At 49.9% G+C, this 19,885-nt stretch overlaps 1 protein-coding gene across 1 annotated transcript; it reads right to left on the bottom strand.

The window, feature by feature from the left end:
- Positions 1 to 9,966: 9,966 nt before the first annotated feature.
- On the bottom strand, positions 9,967 to 19,031 carry LOC103596814 (TBC1 domain family member 5-like). Its single transcript, XM_008580532.1, has 3 exons — positions 18,957 to 19,031; positions 17,976 to 18,125; positions 9,967 to 12,444 (listed from the first exon to the last, which is right to left on the bottom strand). The coding sequence occupies exons 2-3, from the start codon at positions 17,994 to 17,996 to the stop codon at positions 12,151 to 12,153; spliced, it is 315 nt and encodes a 104-aa protein (XP_008578754.1). The 5' UTR covers positions 17,997 to 18,125; positions 18,957 to 19,031; the 3' UTR covers positions 9,967 to 12,150.
- Between the last annotated feature and the right edge of the window lie 854 nt (positions 19,032 to 19,885).

Below are 19,885 nucleotides of genomic sequence, written 5' to 3'. Positions count from 1 at the left end.
GTGCGGGTGCGACACCAAGGGTTGCGATCCCGTTGCTGGTCCCGGTCCGGTACGGGCGCGACACTGAGGGTTGCGATCCGTTGCCGGACACGAAAAAAGACAAAAAAATGAAAAAAAAAAAAAAAAAGCCTACCTAAGAAAGTCAGTAGAAACAGTTTCTGGATTATCTGGTGTTCTGAATTATATCTACCATCTTTCCTTTCCAATCGTTAGCTTTCCAGTTATGTGAAATGTTGTAATATAATTTAATATACCTTTGTGTCCTATACAATAATTTTTCCCAGTTCTCCTTTCATTTTACTATTGTTATAATTGTGTACATTATTATTCATCATGACTCGTTCTGAACTCTTTCAATCAAACCAATGATGCAGATTTACACCAGCTGTGAGACCAGAGGAGTCTGGGGTAGGGAGGGGACAGGTGGGAATGGTGACATTAGACTGTCAACTCCATATGGACAGACATGTCTGGACTTTCTTTTTTACTACTGTTTCCCCGCTGCCTAGAACAGTGTCTGAAACGCTCAATAAATATTTGTCGAATGCAGGTATGTGGACCCAGATGTGTGTCCCTATGAGTGGTGTACATAAAGCCACAGGATGGATATGCGTCCCTTTTCTGGACACTACCAACAGTGAACACTTAGAGACAATACAGTTTTATGGCTCCTCCTCATGGCGGTGGGTGGGGACACAACAGCATGTACTGGGCTCTCGCGTGAGGCAGGCCCTTTGCTCACTTTAGCCCGTCTGCTTCTCACACGTGTCCTGAAGGGCGGGCAATACTTCCCCAGTGACAGGTAAGAGAATGGAGGTTCAGAGAGGCTATGCAAATTTCTCAAGGGCACACAGCTTGTGGGGTGCAGAGGCCCCTTGTGAGTCCAAATCCAGGGGCTGCCCAACCCCTCACTCCTCCCATCACACCCTTTTCCATGGAGAGACTCTTTGCTCTGGGTTTATAATAGGAGACAGTTGCATAAATTGTGGTGCATGGACCAAAATCAGTTGGAAATTTTGAAATCAGATCTATGCAGGAAAGTCTGGTTCACTCACTGAAGTCTGATTTGTTTCTTCAAAGAAAGAGGCTAGAGTCCCTAGTGTCATTTTGGAGCATATGTCATGAACTGAGTTGCAGAAGCTATGGGGCTATCTTCCAGATGTTTCTGAGAGAAGAGCACCAGGCTTGGAAGGTGTTTTGCAGAGCTGTCAGGGTTCATAGGGACATCAGTAACGAGGATGGGACAGACCAGACCTTTCCTGGGAGAGGCAGGTGGGAGAGAAGGGGTAACCCACGGGGACACAGAGGATCTCTCACAGCAGATGCCAAGATGCCAGCTCCTTCAGCAACGTTCTGGTGAATTATCATTGCCACCTGGCTGGAATCTGTGCAAAGTCAGCTATATTCTGGGAAAAGCTCCTGTCACATCCCTCTTGGAAGAGGGTGTGGGGCCAACATGCCCCATCCGAAACTTGTCTATGGTTTTTCTCAGAAACTGCCCCCCTGGGCCTCCAGGGCACTTTATGCCCCTGGACATCTGACCAGGCCTCCCTTCTTTGGATGGATTAGGATATCCTAGTCTACTCTGGGTTAAAAGCCACTTTTCCCACATTGCTGCTGCTTCTGAGTGACAGCTCCAAGCAGCTCTCTTCTGGCTGAAAAAGTCCTCAAGATGTGTGGACACTGAACTCCATATACTCTACTATGTCACTTCTTCAAGGAAGCATCTGAATTTTTAAACTGTAGGCACTGACCCACTAGTAGGTCATGAGATTAATTTAGTGGGTCACACCCAGCACTTATAAAAACAATAAAATAGAATAAAACAGGCAGACAGTATCAGAATCAGAGGCACTGCATGCAGTATGAGGAAGTTTGTTTCACGAACCTTCCATCGCAGGGGTGTTTGTGTTCAAGGTTCGGGTGTGGCAGAGGCAGCTGAGTAGATGCAAATCTGTGCTCCCCTCCATAGTGTAGGTGTGGTCCCAGGGAGGGCTGCCCTGCCAGCGATGACCACACCCAGCCCCCTTGCCTCTAGGTGGGCCCCAGGTGACTTCCTCTTGCCAATGGAATGTGATTGAAAATGATGCTTTTCTGGGTCAGGTGGCTCTGACATCGGTGCAGAAGTCCTAGAGCATGGCAGAGCCTCAAAATGGCTGGGTCCCCGAGTCACTGTGTGGAGGAGGGCCACCCACAAACCAAAACCAGGAAACCTCACATTGCCATTTCTATGAGTGAGAAACAAACTTCTCTTGAGTTAAGCCACTGACATGTTGCCACCCATGTGTTTTACAGAGACTAATGTAATCTTATCTAACACACCATCAAATGTGTTTCTCACTGTGGGTCATGATCAAAACAGTTTGAAAAAACACCTGCTCTACTCCAACCTGCTTATTTGTCAGATGGAGAAACTGAGTGTCAGAGAGAGGGGGCTACCCACGGTCTCCTGGATGAGCTGGAACCAAACACGGTCATGCAGGAAGGTAGATGCCACGAGGCCTGGGTCTGCTTGGTCCCCACAGAATTGAGCAGAGCTGGCCTGCACTTTCAGAATCCCGGCCCAGTGCTCCTCCCACCTCCCCAAGCTGCTTTCAAGCTGGGGGATGGATCTGACATTTGCGTTCTGCTTCGTGGGGCCTCCGTCCCCAGAGCAGCTTGGGGACAGGAAGGGTGAACTCCACCTGGCTCTGCTGAACTAGTCTCACCAGGCTGCCACTGCAGGTCTGTGGTTAACATCTCTGCCAACACAGGGACAGAAAGACTTTCTCTGAAAGTCTGAGTTTCTCTGAATCTCTGAGGCACAGGATTCTGAGAAGCCCCAGAGCAGCCTTGCCGCCCAGCGCCGTCACAGCACTAGGTGAATCACATGCACACATGCCCAGGAGTATGCCTCATTTCACCAGAGTGAGTCTGGGCGCTGGTGCTGGTGCTGGCTGTGGTGGCTGCTGTGATCATGCGGAGCCTGCACCCCGNGCTTGGGGACAGGAAGGGTGAACTCCACCTGGCTCTGCTGAACTAGTCTCACCAGGCTGCCACTGCAGGTCTGTGGTTAACATCTCTGCCAACACAGGGACAGAAAGACTTTCTCTGAAAGTCTGAGTTTCTCTGAATCTCTGAGGCACAGGATTCTGAGAAGCCCCAGAGCAGCCTTGCCGCCCAGCGCCGTCACAGCACTAGGTGAATCACATGCACACATGCCCAGGAGTATGCCTCATTTCACCAGAGTGAGTTTGGGCGCTGGTGCTGGTGCTGGCTGTGGTGGCTGCTGTGATCATGCAGAGCCTGCACCCCAGGAGCTCGAGGCCACCCCAAATCCTGCCATTCAGCAGCTGGGGGTGTGGGGCAGTCCTGAGGGTGGGGCTTCAGGCAGCCGCTTGCACAGCTGGCCACATCAGCCCAAGGCCTGTGCCTTCTCCACCACTGCCCCCAAGGGGTTACTGGGGATATGAGTAGTGCAGGTGACAGCCAGGCAATGTGTCTGGCACTGAGCAGACTTGAGCCACTTGCAACACCCCTGTGAGGTGGCCAGGCTTGGCATCCACCCACCCCCCATGACCCCACTTTACAGATGAGGACATGGAGGCTCCCAGCACTTACTTGCGTTGTTCCAAGTTCCCTCTTAATTGGCCAACAGTGGGCTAGGCAGAGCCCTGGCACCCTGAGGGTCGAGTCAGAAGGCAAGGCTCCGGGCACTGGTGTCTGATGGGCACTAATATCTCAGAATGAATTGGGGTTGTTTCCCAGTGACGCTGGTTTCTATCTTTCCCCAATCTGTAAGCAGCTCTGGGATTTGATCGGAGCTGGTCCTGGGGTGATGTTTATGGGAATAAAACCAAAAAATGACAAAGAGGCTTGGGAAGAAACTGGGACAGGCTGGTCCTCAAAATCTGGGGAGAGAAGGGGGTTCCCCAGTCCCCCTCCCCATTCTAAGCTCCCAGTGTTGTCTGCTCCCCTCCTCACCTCCACACACTGCTCCTGGGTCACCACTCATTCCAGTGGCCTGAGCTCAGTCACTGCAAGGGAGGAGGCTGGGAGATGTGGTCTAGCTGTGTCCGTGCACGGGGGGAAAGGGAGCTGGGCTTCCTGCAGAGTCTCTGCCACATCACTCCCATGTGAAACGACCTCACTGATTTGTTGGCGGGGCATTGCCTCTCATCCCCACCGTGCTGCAAGCTCCCTGGGGACTGGGGTCTCATCCATCTTGTTCACTGCATGTCTCCAGCCCCTGGCACAGAGACTGGCACATAGTATGAAAGTTCTGGCCCTCTTTTCAAGAAGGAAAATGCAAATTCTGAACTTAGATATGAATCCATTCAGCAGAACGAAGGTAGGTAGGGAAAAGAGCTAAGAGAGGTATATGGTCTCAAAATGGGAGAGTTCACAGAGGATGAGTCCTGCTAGTCAGGGCATCAGGGAAGGTTACCCACGACTGCACAACCACCCACCCCAAAACTTAGTGGCTTAAAACAACAATCATTTAGTTTGCTCATGATTCTGTGATTTGGGAAGGATTCGGTGGGTCTACCTTGTCTCTGCTCTGCACAGTCAATTCAGGCCAGAGGATCCACCTCCAAGATGGTGCTCAAAGTTATTATTGGCTGTTGGCTCCTCTCCACACAGCCGGGTGGGCTTCCTTGCAGATGGTGGCTGTGTTCCAAGAATGAATGTACCCACAGACAGGAAGTAGAAGTCGCCATTCTTAATGCATGTGCCCAGAAATGTCTACTGCTAAGAAGTCACAGAGCCAAGATTCAAAGGGGCTCCTGATGGAGCAGCCAGTTTTGGGGGTATGCTTTAAAACCTGGAGGAGTGAGCAGCTGTGAGTGCTGCAGGGCTCAGGAGGAGCCTGTGAGCTTTCCAGTGTGGCTGATGCAGCCTCAGTCCACCACAGGATGGCTGTGTCCCCTTCTGGCAACACTGGAGAAGCCTACAGTCAGTGGGCATGGCAGACGGTGTCCCCAAAAGTGTGCACAGCAATACTCCCAGTCTCACATGTCCTTCTGGAACACAGCCCTCCCCATCAAGAAGTGGAATTTCTTCTGTCTCCCCTTGAAACAGGGTGGGCTTGTGAGTACCCTGATGACTAGAATGTGGCAGAAGTGATGCTGTGTGACTTCTGAGGCCAGGCCACAAAAGGTGAAATGGCTTCCATTGGTGTGCTCTCATCTCTCACTCTCCCTCCCTCTCCAGACACTCACTCTTGGAACCCAGCCTCCATGCTACAAGGAAGCCCAGGCCACATGAGGAGGCCACACGTTGGCATTCTGACTGACAGCCCAAGCTAAGGTCTCAGTTCCAACCATCAGACATCTATGTGAACAAACCAGCCCTCAGCTTCTGTCTTCCAAGGCCCCAGAGGACAGGAACACCAGAAACAAATCATCCCCACTGTGCCCTAAGTCCCTGACCCACACACCCCGGGAGCATAATAAACGGCTGCTCTATGGCACAAAGTTTTGGGTAACTTGTTATGCAGCCATAGTAACTGGCATGGCAGGTGAAGTGAAACATGACAGCGGGACCTCTAGAAAGCAGTGCCATGGGCAGAAGTCCGGTGGAGCCTCACCGAGGACCAGCCTGGCTGAAGCTGGCATCCACCAGCTATAAACTGGAGAGTGGGGAGGTGCCTGCACAGAGGAAAGCGTAGGAGGAAGGCCAGTGGGGCTGAAGCACAGGCCTGTGGGGTGGGGGCTGGTGGCACAAGGAGCCACCTGTCATCCCGAGGCTCAGAGGACTCTTGGTTGGATCCACTTCCAGATGAGGAGTGAGCTGGACAGTCAGAGGAGCAAGGCCAATGGCCAGACCTGGCGAGTGGGGACGAGGCCTTCTCTGTGGTGGGATGGATGGAGGAGGGTGAGGCTGTGGATGGACCAGTGGGGCCTGGCTTGGACAGAGGATGGGGCAGAAGAGGAGGAGGGGGGCTACCTATGCTGAAGGCCACGGAGTTGCTGGAAGGGCAGTGAACGACGTCTCCTCTTTATGTCATGGCCTCGGCTGGCTGTCCTTCCCCTGAGAGCACCCTTGGGGAGATGGCCTCCACTGAAGCCCCCCATGCTTTCAGTTATACCTTGTTAAATGTCCCTTCATTACTCAGAGTCTGAGAGACATGCTGCCAGGCCACTTCCTGAGAAGTCACAGCCAAGATAAAGTCACACCGTCAGGAGCCACCTGGGGTTCCCACAGCTGACGCGGCCCGTGCACACATTGCTGGCCATCATGGAATGACTGGACAGCACCAAGTCCTCAGTCAGGGTGCCAGTCCCCCATTTCAGCAAGTGCCCACGGGAGACAGCAGCCCGTGCGGCCGCTGTAAACCCACCTCAACTCACTTTCGAGCACTTACTGGGCAGGAAGTGAAGTGCCGGTCGCTCAGCGCATGGGGACAGCTGACGCCTTGGGCCACCTCCCGCATCTTACCCCTCCCAGGCTGGACAGAGGACTCCCTCTGGGCTCACTCGGGACTTCAACTTTTTTTGGTGTTTGTTCCTAACAGAGAAACATGTCTCTTCCACATTTTCTGGGCAATTTGAGGGGCATTTTGTGTGTCCCAGCTCCCGTGTAGCCTCACACTTTGAGGTGTCCCATTGAGTTTGCTGGAGGAACAAGTGGACCGATGTCGAACGTGTTCTCTGGGTTAGTGTGTCATCCCTCTCTGTTTCCAGGGCCCTTCACCCTTCTGTGAGAACTGTCCCTCCTCATGAACAGAAGTGCCTCACTGAATAAAGAAGTTTCTGGTGACACATACACCTCCTTAACAGGCTAAGAATGCCAGCTATGGCAGAGGCAAATCACCAGATAGAAACGCAGCTGCAGTAGCCCCTCTCACAGGCACCGTCAGCCGTGGGTAGCGCTCTCTCGTGGGAGCCGGCAGTGCAGTGGGGCCAGGAGGAGGACGCAGACCCAGGGACACCCGGGCCCTGGACCGACTTGTGGAATCGTTCCTCCGCTGACCTCAGAAGCAAGGGGGGAGTATCTCATGTGCCCCCCTACAGGGATGGCCAACCTGACAACCTGCAGCCTCCTCTCCCTTGCCTGCCACTTTGGCAGGAGGTGAGCCAGGGACGTCCCTTCTGCCTGAAGAAGGGGCCCAGGAAGGAAGGTGTCTTGGTTTTAGTCCCCCCAGAAGCAGACACTGTGAGAAGACTCAGGAGCAGGAAGGCGGCCAGCAACTGGGGCATAACCCTGCAGAGCAGCTCTGGAAGCCACCAGTACTCGCCTCAGGGTGGCCCGTGCAGGGGTGGGGAGCCTGGGGGCTTATGCACTGACTCCTTAGCCCTGGGCTGACAGCTGCTCCCAGGAGCTGTAATTCCCTTGAACTTTCTGCAGCAGGGCAGCATCCTAGGGCTAGGGTGCAGATACGGCAGGAGCAAGTTTCAGCAGCACTGGTCAGTTCTGAGCCAGAGATACAGTAGGGCCCTCTGGCAACAACTGGGGATGCCGGTGCACATGTGGCTGTCACTGGTCTGGGGCCACTGGACACTCTCACTAGCATGAACATGTGTGAAGTGCATCAGGCCCTCCAACCCTTTGATGGCAGAACCTGTGCGGAGGGGCTGTGACCCACGGGAGGCAATGCCCTTTGCTGGCTGATCCTGGGACAGAGGCTTAGGCTAGAGATGGGCCAAAGTACAAATTCTAAGGTGCTGCTGGCTTCATGGCTCTGCCTAAGCTAGAGATTCCCCCTCCCCTACCCTGTACCTCTCCAGGTTTGTCACTTAAGATCCAGAGTGCTCTCACCACCTCTCCCCCATCCTCACCCTGTGGCCTTTCCACCAAACTCCACGTTAGCTGGGTGTAAGGGAGGCTACCAGGACAAACTTGGTGCTATGTGGAGAAAGTGGGACAAGGGGTGGCAAGCTGTTGGGGCCACCCCCAAATGGCCTCGTGGACCAGCAGGCCAGGGAGGGTTGCCTCAGTGCAGGACCCTTCAGGCCTCTGGGGTTCTTGGCTGTCCATGGAAGGAGTAGGACTCTGATCTCCAGGGACTCTTCTGGAATTAAGCGTCACCTTTGAAACTGCCCTGCATTTCACCCTATGTCAGACTCTGTGCTTTAAATGTTATCCTATTTAATCCGCACCACACCCTATGAAGTAGGTGACTGCTATTATCCTCAGTTTGCAGATAAGGAAACCAAGGCCCCAGAGGTTCAGCAACTTGCTCAAGTTGGAGAGGGAGGGAATGGCAGAGCTGGGTGGGAGCCCTGGGACCTGACCACAGTGTGGTGAGGTCAGCAGCGGCGCTGAGGCTCTGGCTGGAGTGCAGGCCCACTGCCCATGCCTGGCCACGACCACCGTCCGGGCCTATGACCATGCCCGGCCACGTCCACCATCCAGGCCTATGACCACGCTTGCCCACTGGCCACGCTCATGGGTCAAGTCCTGTGGTGCTCCTCCTGGCCAGGCTGGTCAGCACGTGTGTCCCCACCCCTGGCCTGGACCAAGTCAAGCTACATTCTGTTTCACATTAGTCGTTTATTATAACCATAATGAATGGGATCACTCTGCCAAAAGGATAAATCATTTCTTAAGCCAATATGAATTACAGCATAAAGAAGGACGAGAAAGAGGTGATAGGATATAAATGGCGCAATGGAGTATTCTATAAATCAAAGGAATCGTGCCACCATGAGAAAAATTATGGTAACAATTTTACATCAAAGTGGTCTCAAGCCCAGTTACATGAACTTTATACTGCAACACTTATCCCAAGGGAACTGTTGAAAGTAACACCGAGAAAGCGGTGTGGCCTGCGAGAAGGAAGTGCTGGCCAGCTCCGTCCAGCCCCTCTCCCTGCTCCATGGCCCTCTTGGTGCCTGCTGGACACACGGCAGGCCAGGCGAGTGACAGGGAGGAGGGAAGGAACTGGCTGTGAGCTCCACAGGACGGCCACTCGGCACATGGGGACATAAGTCCTCCATACACACTCTTGTTCTGTAATGACCCCTGGGGACAGTTTCTTAAAAAAACAGTAACATGAAAACAAAAATAGTAAGTTTGGATCAACTATGACAGGTTATCATTAGGAGAAAGCATGACTGTCACAGAGTTTGGTATTTGTTCGGCATCTCTGACAAAGTAGAAGAGGCGTCCCTGTTCACGGCAGGCTCCTGCTCAGGGCGGGCAGCCGCACCTCCCCAGGCAGCTGCCTCCAGGGTGCCCGACACTGACTGATGCTCCAGATCCAATTCGGTCACATGCAGAGAAGGCAAATCATAGGGAGGTCTTGGTTTATTTCTGGAGACATGTTCATTTTGCAGTGATATTCTTTCCAGATTGCAGTTACCACTAAATATTAGCAGGAGGTCATCTTTGGAAGAATAACCCAGTATAATTAAAAGTTTAAAGTGTTATGTGACCCCTTGGCATACATACAAGGTAAAGCAAAGAAATTATGACTTTCTTTCTCTAGTCTGTAACTCTCACATGTAATGTACAGAGGTAAGTTTTAACTCAAATTTCCAATGTGATCAGAGAGGAAGCATGAAACACATAGGGACACGTATTAAAAAAAGTAGATGACAATGGCAATTAACCTAAGCTTAACATATATAAAAATGTATTTAACTGCTAATAATCATAACATGGGGGGGGGGTTCCACTGATTCCACACTTATTAAAGAAAAACAAAAAGGTTTCATATATCCAGGATTTAAAAAATGTGCAATTAAACCTAAGCACCTGATAAAACAATAAAAAGGAGCGCATATTCCTTAACAGTATGTAACTAATAGGAATGCAAACAATGCTCGACTATGAAGAATAAAAAAAAGTCACTTAGAGAAGAGAAGACACTAATGCAGTGTTCTCTGTGAACCTATGGGAATTTGAGGCTGGTATTACCCGTGCCCCACTCCCCTCGTGTGTTTCTTCCTCCGAGGAGGGCGGGAGCTTGTTGGGGGGCCACAGAAGCAACACCTCTGAATGGACCCATCGGTTCTCATGTGGCACCAACACAGGAGCACAGGATGGAGAGGACCCCTTGGTGTGCAGGCAGGGCTGGGAGTTTTCAGGGACCATTAAACACCTAGCCAATGGCAGGAAAACAGCTTAGGGCCTTATTGGCATGGTGGATGCCCCGTTGCTGTTGTGTGGCCAGTGACACTCAGCTATTATGACTGTAGCTCTCAGGGCAAAGAAAATGCTAGAGGTGAAAAGACAATGGTAGCCTGCTGCCAGGGGATGGCCAGCTCTGTGGTTCTTTCCAGTCTCTGTCCTCTCTAGACTGTAGAGCCCTGGTGCGGATAGACTCACATATCTTACCTTAGAACTGGAAGTACCAACACCTCCCTAAACCAAGTTCTTTGTGAGAAAGTAATCAGCGGCAACCCTGGCACAGTTGCAAGGCCACTCACTGTATAGGGACCCTGGATCTTACAAATCATCATCATGGGGACATGTATTTGGCAGCAAATTATTCAAAGGTGCTGAGAGGGCCATCAGAGTCAGGAGACAGAGAGCTGATTAGCGCACCTGCCGAGCAGATGTGCAGTTGTCCAAGGCCACACAGTCCTGTCATCTGGAAAAACCAGAGGTGTCATTCACTTCGCACGCTGATGTGCTAAGAGATCTCCCTGCGGCAGAGCTCATCAGAACACTCTCTGCAGCAGCTGACTAGTGAGTCGCCATTTTCGTGGCAAGTGAGTGGGAAATTATGTCACTATCACATTTGTCTATAGAGAAACACACAGTCAGCAGTGGGAGGGCCGTTAATGGTGTCTGTTCCTTCACTTAGCTTTTCACTTGTTACTGTGAAGGCTTCCACTGCCCAGAGGCCTCATCATCCTCTGAGCAGAGGCCCAAAGAGCCAGCCATGCCCAGCCAGGAAGGGGAAGGGGCCCTGTGTCTACCCCTGTCCCCACCCGTTCCTGCTAGAACACCTGCTTAGCCAAAGGGGAGGCCAGATGTCCTTCCCAGGGCTCTTCTTCTTTAAGGAGAGAAATGGCTCATGTGATGCCTTGTGCCCGTCAGTTTCCTAAGCTGCCACTGACAAGGGGGAGGAGTCTCTCTTCTGTGTTTAAGCCCAGGAAGGCACCAGCATGCCAGGCCTGGTCCTGGCAACAGTGCTCCCAAGATGCAGAGCTCACAGCTGAGCACAGGCCCTGCAGCTCCTACACGTGGGCTCCCAGCAAGGGAAGGGGCTATGTAGAAATCCTGCATCCTCCTGGCATTTGGAATGTTCTCTGGGAAACCCGGCTACCCATAAGAGGGACTCCAGTTCTAATTCCCTATTACTGCTACCTTAAGGCCACTCCAGGATTCCGACTCTGCATGGGAATGAGCTTGGGTTTTTTCCTTTACTCCTCAGTTGACAGGTAAATATAGCCCTGAAACTAAAGAAACTTTACCAGAAAATCCACAGTCTTAAAGATGTTTATCCCACAAAGTCAGAGTCACATTTTCCATTTGAAGGATAGTAGTATTCTTATGACTTTTGAAATTAGTGCAGCAAAGACTGGCTTAAAGTGACCTTGCTTTTTGGCTGTGAAAGATTCTAAAAGGTGAAATACAGTTGTTTAAAGAGAGACAGTAATGGCTAAAGTCGATCTGGCCTGAGCATTGAAAATGTATTCTTTAACAAATCAAAAAAATCTAACACCATAGCACATCATATCTAGATATGATTCCTCAGTTTAGACCCTGTCATTAAGATCACTGTAACTCTGAGAGGTTAGTAATGGGTTTTTTTGCATTCCTGGAATCTACTGGTTCTAGCTCATTCTGTTGCATTTGGCTCTGCTGTTTGGCTTCCCACAGTAGGAATGAAGTAGCTGGAGGCACGGATTTCCACAGAGGAAGTTTTCTTGATATCAAACAATTTTCCTGTGCCTGATGCTTTGAGGGAGGCAATATTTGAAACCAACTCTTCCTCCTTCTCCTAAACATAATTGATGCAGTTACCACACCTTAGATGGGGAGGAGGGGACAGAGGAAAAGCGATTCTAATTGTGGTTGGTCTTTTCTCACAGGAAGTGTGACACTGGGTACTTAACCCAGCTCTAACTCAGAACCAGGGTGAAGTGAGGGTTGGTCAGGGCCCCAAAGGACTATACCAATGCCAAATGCATGCTGGGAAAGAAGCGTTGGTTTCAGAGGCCTCCAATGGTGGGGGTGGCTGGGTCCCCATTAGGCAGGACTGGGGCACGGTGGTCAGATGTCCAGAGGGCTCACGATGGTGAAGCCAGAGTCCTTGCTGCTGTCATCATCGGGGCTGGAGCTGGGGTTGCTGGAGGATGCCGAGGCGGGGCCCATCAAGGGGTCTGAGAAAACGAGGGGGGAGCAGGCTGGGGCCTGGCCTTTCCCAGATGTGCTTCTGAAGGTGCGAAGAGGCTGGGCCTGGCTGGGGAAGGGCCCCCTGACACTGCCTCCCTCATCTTCTTTGGAAATCAGGATGAAGTCGTCTGAACTCCCTCTATCTGCATGGCCCGGTGCTTCTGAAGAGGCCTGTGAAGTACAGTCAGGAGCACAGGTGGATGAAAGAGGAAACTGGCAAAGAGCTGGGGAACACCCTGTGGAAATCTGGGCCACCTCGCCTATGCTCCTCCTCAGAAAAAATGCGTTTGGTCCTGCTGCCCTGAAGCCCAGGCACTTGCTGGGCTCAAGGCCAGTGGCAGCTGGTTGAGCCCCTGTGAGCTGAATGCCGGGTTCCCCGGGGAACAAAGTAAACCTCCTGCTTGATAAGCTACAGAGAGAATCTCCAGCAGCCTCGCGTGGGACTCTGCCAGGCAAGGCGCTCCTCCTGAGCTTCAATTCCCTCATCTGTGAGATGGGGATAAGGACAGTGGCTTCCTCCGAATGTGTCATCATGACACAGTGAGATGACATGTGCGGATGTGACTTGCACAAGACTGGCTCCCTAAGGTGAGCTGCCAGACCCAGAGTGATTTTCCTACTTGCTTGAAGCATGGCTCTCAGAGGGCCTACCATATTTTGTCTCACATATGTCTCATAGCTAGCTCGTCTTGGGTATGCATATGGGGGTCACCTGGGCAATGATGGTTCCCAGTAGGCTCTACTCAGATGGAAATCAAGACTGGCAATTGCAAAGTATAATGGCAAAAAGTATAGAGACAGAATTGCTTCAGTCTACAGTTATTTTTCTTTCTCTCTAAGCAATTATGAGTGGCTTTTTATTTTTTAAGTTAAAGAAGTTAACATCCATGAAGACAGGTAAAGGTTTTGGGTTAGCAAAGCCACAGTTTGACCAAGGATGACCATTACCAGCCTGGCAGTAAGAACCCCTCTCCCAGTGGTGATGGGTGCAGAGGCAGTTCTCACACATGCCCCCCAACCCTGCCTGCCTTCTGTCCCCACAGCATGCATGGGCACCAGTGCAGGGGTCGGAAGCTAACAAGATGTATGGAGCCCCTTGGCTGGAGGTGCCCCCTGAGCCCTTGGGCCTCCAGACTGGCATGGCCTAAGCATGGTGGGCTGTGTGCAGAGCCTGGAAAGGGAGTCGGCAGCAGTGCTGAGGGTAATCTGGCCTTGAGCCCTGACTGACAGGACCCTCTCTAATCTCATACCCTCCTTGGTGACACTGGGGGCAAATGGCTACATAATGGCTCAGAAACCTTCCACCCTTGACAATTCCTCAACTTTTAAGATATTCAATTGGAGAACAGAAACAGGATTTTCTTTTAAGATCCCAGTGCTGAAACAACAGGACTCGGGGTATTAACACATTAATTCCTACAAAAATGAAGAGTAACACAGCACCTGGCATTCTGGCAGAAGGGAACATGCTTGAAAATGGCACTAGGGCTATTTGGTAGAGGAATGTCTTTTTTCTGAGTCAGAGAGAAAGCAATCGAACCTCATCTTCATTACTGTCCCTGTGTCACAGGCACCGTCAGAAGCCCTGCTGCCTTTGGGGAGTGGGGCTTCTCCTCCCCCACACAGCAGGGTGTATGCACCTAAAGCTGCCGGGAAATCAACACGGGGCCTCAGATTTGACTCCTACCCTGCATTGTAAACCGTGAAAACCTGGATCTCTCACAACACAGGGCTCTGTGGCTTGAATGCTACTGGTAGAGCTTATCTTAGGTTGAAAAAGAGCACACAGAGTGGATCCTATTTTTGGAGTGGTGCCTCTACTACAGAAACACCATCTTCACTTATTCTCCTTTAACTTACAGTGAGGACAGCAGCAAGACTTTGAAGAGAAGAAATACTTTTCTTTTTTTTTTTTCCTTTTTGTCTTTTTTCGTGTCTGGCAATGGATCGCAACCCTCAGTGTCGCACCCATACCGGACCGGGACCGGCAACGGGATCGCAACCCTCGGTATTGCTCCCGCACCTCGCTCAGCCAGTGAGCGGGAACCGGTCTGTATATGGGATCCGAACCCTCGGCGGGAGCGCCACCGCGCTCCCAAGCGGCGCACTGTAGCAGTGCGCCACCGGGCCGGCCGGAGAAGAAATACTTTTCAAAGCCTGTGACCAGAAGTAAGGATGCTTCCTACCATTACGCTAATTCTCTGGCATGCTTCTCCCCAATTCCCACATAAGGGTTATAGACTGGCTTAGACAAGGCAAGTTAGAGCTGACAGGGCCTTAGCAATCATCTTCTTTTATTAACACCTGCTCCCTACCCCTGTATACTACAGGTCAAGAAAGGAAGGCCAGATAGGAGGCCTGGTGGCCTGGCCAGTCTCATAAAGTGAATTAAAAGACCCCCCTCTTCCGGACTCCCACCTGGAATTTTTTTCTAGACACAAATATGACTTCTTTATGGATTTCCATAACAGCCTTATTAACTACTACCTGGTGCCATTTATATCATTTACAGAAGTTTCGTAAATTCCTAGGTAAGTCCTCTCTTTTTGCCAAACACAGGTATGTATTACACAATTAGAAAAGTTTTTCAGCCTGTCCGTCCTGCCTTAAATTCTCCAGGACCACCACAATATATGCCCCCTTCCCCTTTCTGCCACCTCACCTGACCCACTGCATTTCATAGCTTGAGTTCAGGATTATGGTGGGAACAGGTGTGCCCAACCGTAGACCAGAGCTGTTCAACAGACATTTTCTATGACGATGGAAATGCTCTCTATCTGTGCTGACCAAAACAGCAGCCCCTAGCCATATGTGGATACTGAACGCTTGAAAAGTGGCTAGTGTGACTGAGGAACTGAAATTTTAACTTTTAATTCCACTGAATTTTAATAAATTTAAATTTAGACATGTGGCTAGAGGCTATAATATTAGATAATATACAGATAAAACATGAGACCAAGTACCAGTAAGGCATGTGATAGGTTGGTTGACTAATGAATCCAAGGTCCGACAAGATCCTGCCTTCTATTGTGGGGGATTTGAATTAGTTCATCAAAAACTTCCCACAGGAGTGTGTGAAGGATAGATTCTGGGAAGGGACAGTGTGGCTCTTTTCACTCCATAGAATACTATTTCACTCATCTGCTGTTTTCAGAGCTGGAAATAAAATTTGTAAATGAAACTGAACAGTATTAGCCATGTCACCCCAACCTCACAGTGGGGAGTGAGGCACGTGCATTCTCACATCGGAAGAACCTTGTGCAGTTCCTCACGGGGAAGGGCGCTGGCAGGAGGGCCATGAGCCATCTGCTCCAAGGCAGGGGAGCCTGCCCCGTCTGCACTATCCTTTAGGCATATATTAGTGGTTAACCAAGAAGGCAAGGGACAACCCACTCAGCTGGGAGTGAAGTGTGGCACCACCCCCCGTAGACCCTGTGTGTGGTGATCACATCTCTGGAACATGTCTCAAGAGCCTGCCTAGCACCGCTCCCCGGCCCCTGGCCCTCTGTAACTGGAAGCTCATGAGAGCAGGGGCTACATCCCATAGCCTTGGACACCCAGTAGCTGACACGGCAGGCCCTCAAAACACATTTGGACGCCTTCAGAACTCCTGGTTGGCACATTTGGGATGCATGTTCCTGGCTGCAGCTCCTCCACAGCTGATGTCCCCTCTGTCCCTTCTCCCACAGCAGTGAGAAGGAAAACTCAGTCAGCCTCAAGCCCTGACAACAGTCCCAAGGCTTAGGACATAGGCTCCTGCAGGAAGAAGGTGGGCCAGGGCTTTCTACTTGGCAGACCCCTTGGCCCCTCATCAGTCTAGTCCAGACCCTTGGGCTGCACAGCGGAAGGCCCTGTACCCCCGGCTTATCTTTTCTGACTTGTTTGCTGGCATCCAGGATTCCTCTTGCTTCCTCCCGAAGGGAGAGCGGAGAGCACTGCTTCCCTGTTTCTCTCTGCATCAGTAAGATCTTTTTCAACCATGGGTAGGGGTCATGGCAGGGAAGGGGTAGAGAAGAGACGCCCTTCTATTTTCCCTTGTGGCGTCTTTAGGACCCGGAAGGGCTGAGCGTGTTTCAGGAGCACGTGCAGAGGCGAAGGGTCTCTAGGGTGCTCACATGAATGCGGCCCTGCTGGGACGAGGGCACAGGACGTTTCATCTCACATACATCTCATGGCTAGCTTGTCCTGGCTATGCACACGGGGGTCCACAGGAACATCAGGGGTTAACTGGTCAGTTCTTACAAATACAAAAACCAGGATAGTATAATTGAAACCAGCAAAGTATAATCAAAAGTTTTAAATTTAGTAAATTCAGTAGTGTTTTTGAAAGGTCTTTTTCTGTGGTTATTTTTACACACTGAACTTAAAAGTCACACTAAAATTTTATTTAAAACTCAATTAAAAATGGTTGGTGGGTGGGCCTATGTTCAACTACATTTGAATAAATAAATGGTTATTGGAAAATATCTGTGCAGGGAAGGAGAATTTGGAGGAACTAATCAAATTAAACTTGCAATGTCAATGCTGCCTTCATGTGGCTAAAAACGCTGATAAAGTGCTTGATGCAAATTTCATACAGCCTTAAAAGGAAGTTAACCACAGAGGTCTCTCTTCTCGAAGAGTACCCTTAAAACTGAAAAAAATGTCATTTTGCTTTTTTAAAATCACACAAAAAATAAATAATTTACAAGCATCTGGATGCCAGTTTTTGATAAAGTGACTTGGATATGATTTTGCTAATGTTCACTTTTCAGGATGAAACTTCGTAAGCTGATTTTTTCAAAATGTTACTAGGAATTTAAAATATAGTAGGGAAATGAACAATCTTTTAGTCTCATCAGATAATGCAGTGAGGCATATGGTGGAGCTGAAGCTCATGGGGCTGGGGCAGGGGTCTGCAAACATAATGCCCGGAAAGCTGGGTGCCCTCTGCCTGGTGTGTCCTTGTGCCTCTGGCCTTCATTTTCTCACTGATAAAACGAGCAGATCTGACTAAGCACACGAAGAAACTCTAAAATCCTTTCTAGCTGGAAAAATCCTGTGATTCTATGTTAGAATAAATTATATACAATGTCAACACCTGAGAGCAAGGGTCAGCAAACTATGGCCAAATTGGCCTGTGGCCCAGTTTTGTATGTATGGCTCTCAAGCTGCTAACAGTTAATACATTTTTAAAGGGCTGTTAAAAAAAAAAAAGAATACATGACAGAGATGACCATATGTGGGCTGCAAGTCCTAAAATATTTATTCTGTGTCCCTTTACAGAAAAAGTTTGCTGACCCTTGCCTTAGAGGGTGGACATTAATGAGAAGTCCTTCCACATGGAGGCAAGAAAGGTTGTAGCCAAGTGAAATCCACTTGAGACAGCCCTGGGAAAGCCTGAATAGACTTCCTGTGCTAAGGAGGAATGCAGGCATCAGCTGGAGGCAACAGACCAGCACTGCCCCATGCACTGCACTACTCTAGGAGGCACTAGTCTCATCACTATCAGTGTGAATAGCACCCAGTAGCAGCAGAGTGTTCAACCTGTACAGCTGTACAAAGCACCCCTGGCTCAGGCTACTTGTGGTATTTGACAGCTGAACTTCACACATGATAATGTGAAGTAACTTTGGAAGGGTTTTATTATTCCTAACTTTGAAGAACTTATGTGAATGAGCTCCCATTGAGGTATGTAACACCGTTCATTGCAGCTCCTGTACCTGCTTGGTGGCCCTGGGCATTTGGTTGTGCTGACCCTGGCCTTGGCCGCTGGAACAGTAGTGGTCATCTGCAATGGTGATCTGCTCATTCTCCTCAGCCTCCAGCTGGCTCTGGTTAAAACGCAGGGAACCTTTTAGAATGTCTTTGATCTATTTTCAAAGAAGAAGAAAAGAAATGAAAAAGATGAATGAGTTTGTTTCTAAATGCTAGCTAAATTTCTCATACATTTAAACTAGATTTTTATTGGCCACTTTTTAATGGTATAGATATTAATATTTTACCATAAGAAAGAAATAACAGGAAAAAAATCCAACCTTCTCAGAGCCACTGACTTAGTAATGACCAAAGAAAATGTCAGGCATTATATTGGCCAGGTTCTTATATTGGCCAGGATCAGACCTGGGTGTCACCTTGGCAGTTACCTTAAAGCAGGAAGCACCACCTGTTTGCACAACCAGCCCCATTGAACAGCCTTGGCCACTAAGCGGCTCCACCCTAGCTGGAGCTGTTCATAACATAGGAAGACATTTGGGAGCACCATACTCTTTTTCATTGACATTTATGTCCCGTTTGGACCTTCAAGGGTTGGGTAAATGTGGCCTGGTCTGAGGCATGCTATAGATAGTGATCACGATTTGTGCTCCAAGAACACTGGATGAATGACTGAACATGATGCTTGTCCACACCACACTAGCTTCGGGTGAGGAAGAAACTGAATGGGTTTCGTAAGAGGAAGGTGCAGTGTGGGAAATGGAAAACTAATTTGGGCTGTAACGTAGTCCCACATATCACTAGAAGGAGCAGGGGGCATAAGGAGGTGGAGATTCAGGAGGGGCTTTATCTGGGAGGAAATGAGGGGCAGCAGGGACACCGGCTCTAATATCATGGTATTCCATGCCCCAGAGTGGCCCTCCCCAAAGCAGGCACCAAATGGGTAGCCTGTGAGACACAAAGAAATAGTGGCAGAGCAATCTACATACCTGTTTTAATCCTGCCAGGGAAACCAGAATTTGATCTTCTTTTTCCAAATTTTCTTGTAATATCACATCTTGAATATTTACTGAAAATAGAAGAATGACATTTTATAACCAATGCTCTGAGTATAACTTACCTGTTGCCATACCATAACTTCAAAAAAGCTTGGGAATTTTCCTGCCTAATCCCATAGTAACTAGTTCCACCAAGGATGCTCTGCAAATGGCAGATGGGAATGCTGTCACGTTGAGCAGAGGGCAGCACTGAGCCTGGTACACACAACCTTCCTTCCAACATCACATGAATGACCAATGTGTCTCCACTTTCAGTGAGAGACTAAGCACCTCTTGCTGCTGTACAATGTAGCCAACAGCCTGGAATTCCTACACGGCCTCACAGTTCAGTGGCGTTAACTCGCCTCTCTCGCTAAAGACCTTTCCTCCCAGGTGACTGAAATTAATAAACTGTCTTTAAGGACTTAAAACAATAAAATGTGTTGCTATTTCAATGTAAGAAAAAAAGCAGTAAAAAGAGGACAAACTCAGGGCACTAGAGTTGTCACCAGATGATGAGGCCTGTGGAGTCTTCCCGAGAGCTCTTTGTGTCTGCTGGGAGCCTCAGCCTCCACGTGAGAAGTCTTTCCTCCAGAGCTGATCTGAGGGGTCCCCCAAGCCAGCCTCTGCCTGTCTGGACCGGCATCACACCAAGCTACCCACTGCTGAATTAAACCTGCCACACTCCTCAGCCCTCCCCGCCTCCACATGCTGCGGGATGCGCACAAGGGAGAGCTTGGGAGGAGTGAAAGCCCACTCCCCGAGGATGTGCAGAAGTGTATGTGTTGGGGCAGCAATTAAAGCACAGTTTAAAAATGATACTGATAGGTGTGCCAATTTGAGAATCACTGCAATAAGTAGTTTCACGCTACACTAACATC

Source organism: Galeopterus variegatus, unplaced genomic scaffold, assembly GCF_000696425.1.
Source record: "Galeopterus variegatus unplaced genomic scaffold, G_variegatus-3.0.2 Scaffold2125, whole genome shotgun sequence".
NCBI lineage: Eukaryota > Metazoa > Chordata > Mammalia > Dermoptera > Cynocephalidae > Galeopterus > Galeopterus variegatus.
The sequence above is the reverse complement of the archived record's forward strand: the minus strand, read 5'-3'. Positions and strand labels throughout refer to the sequence as shown.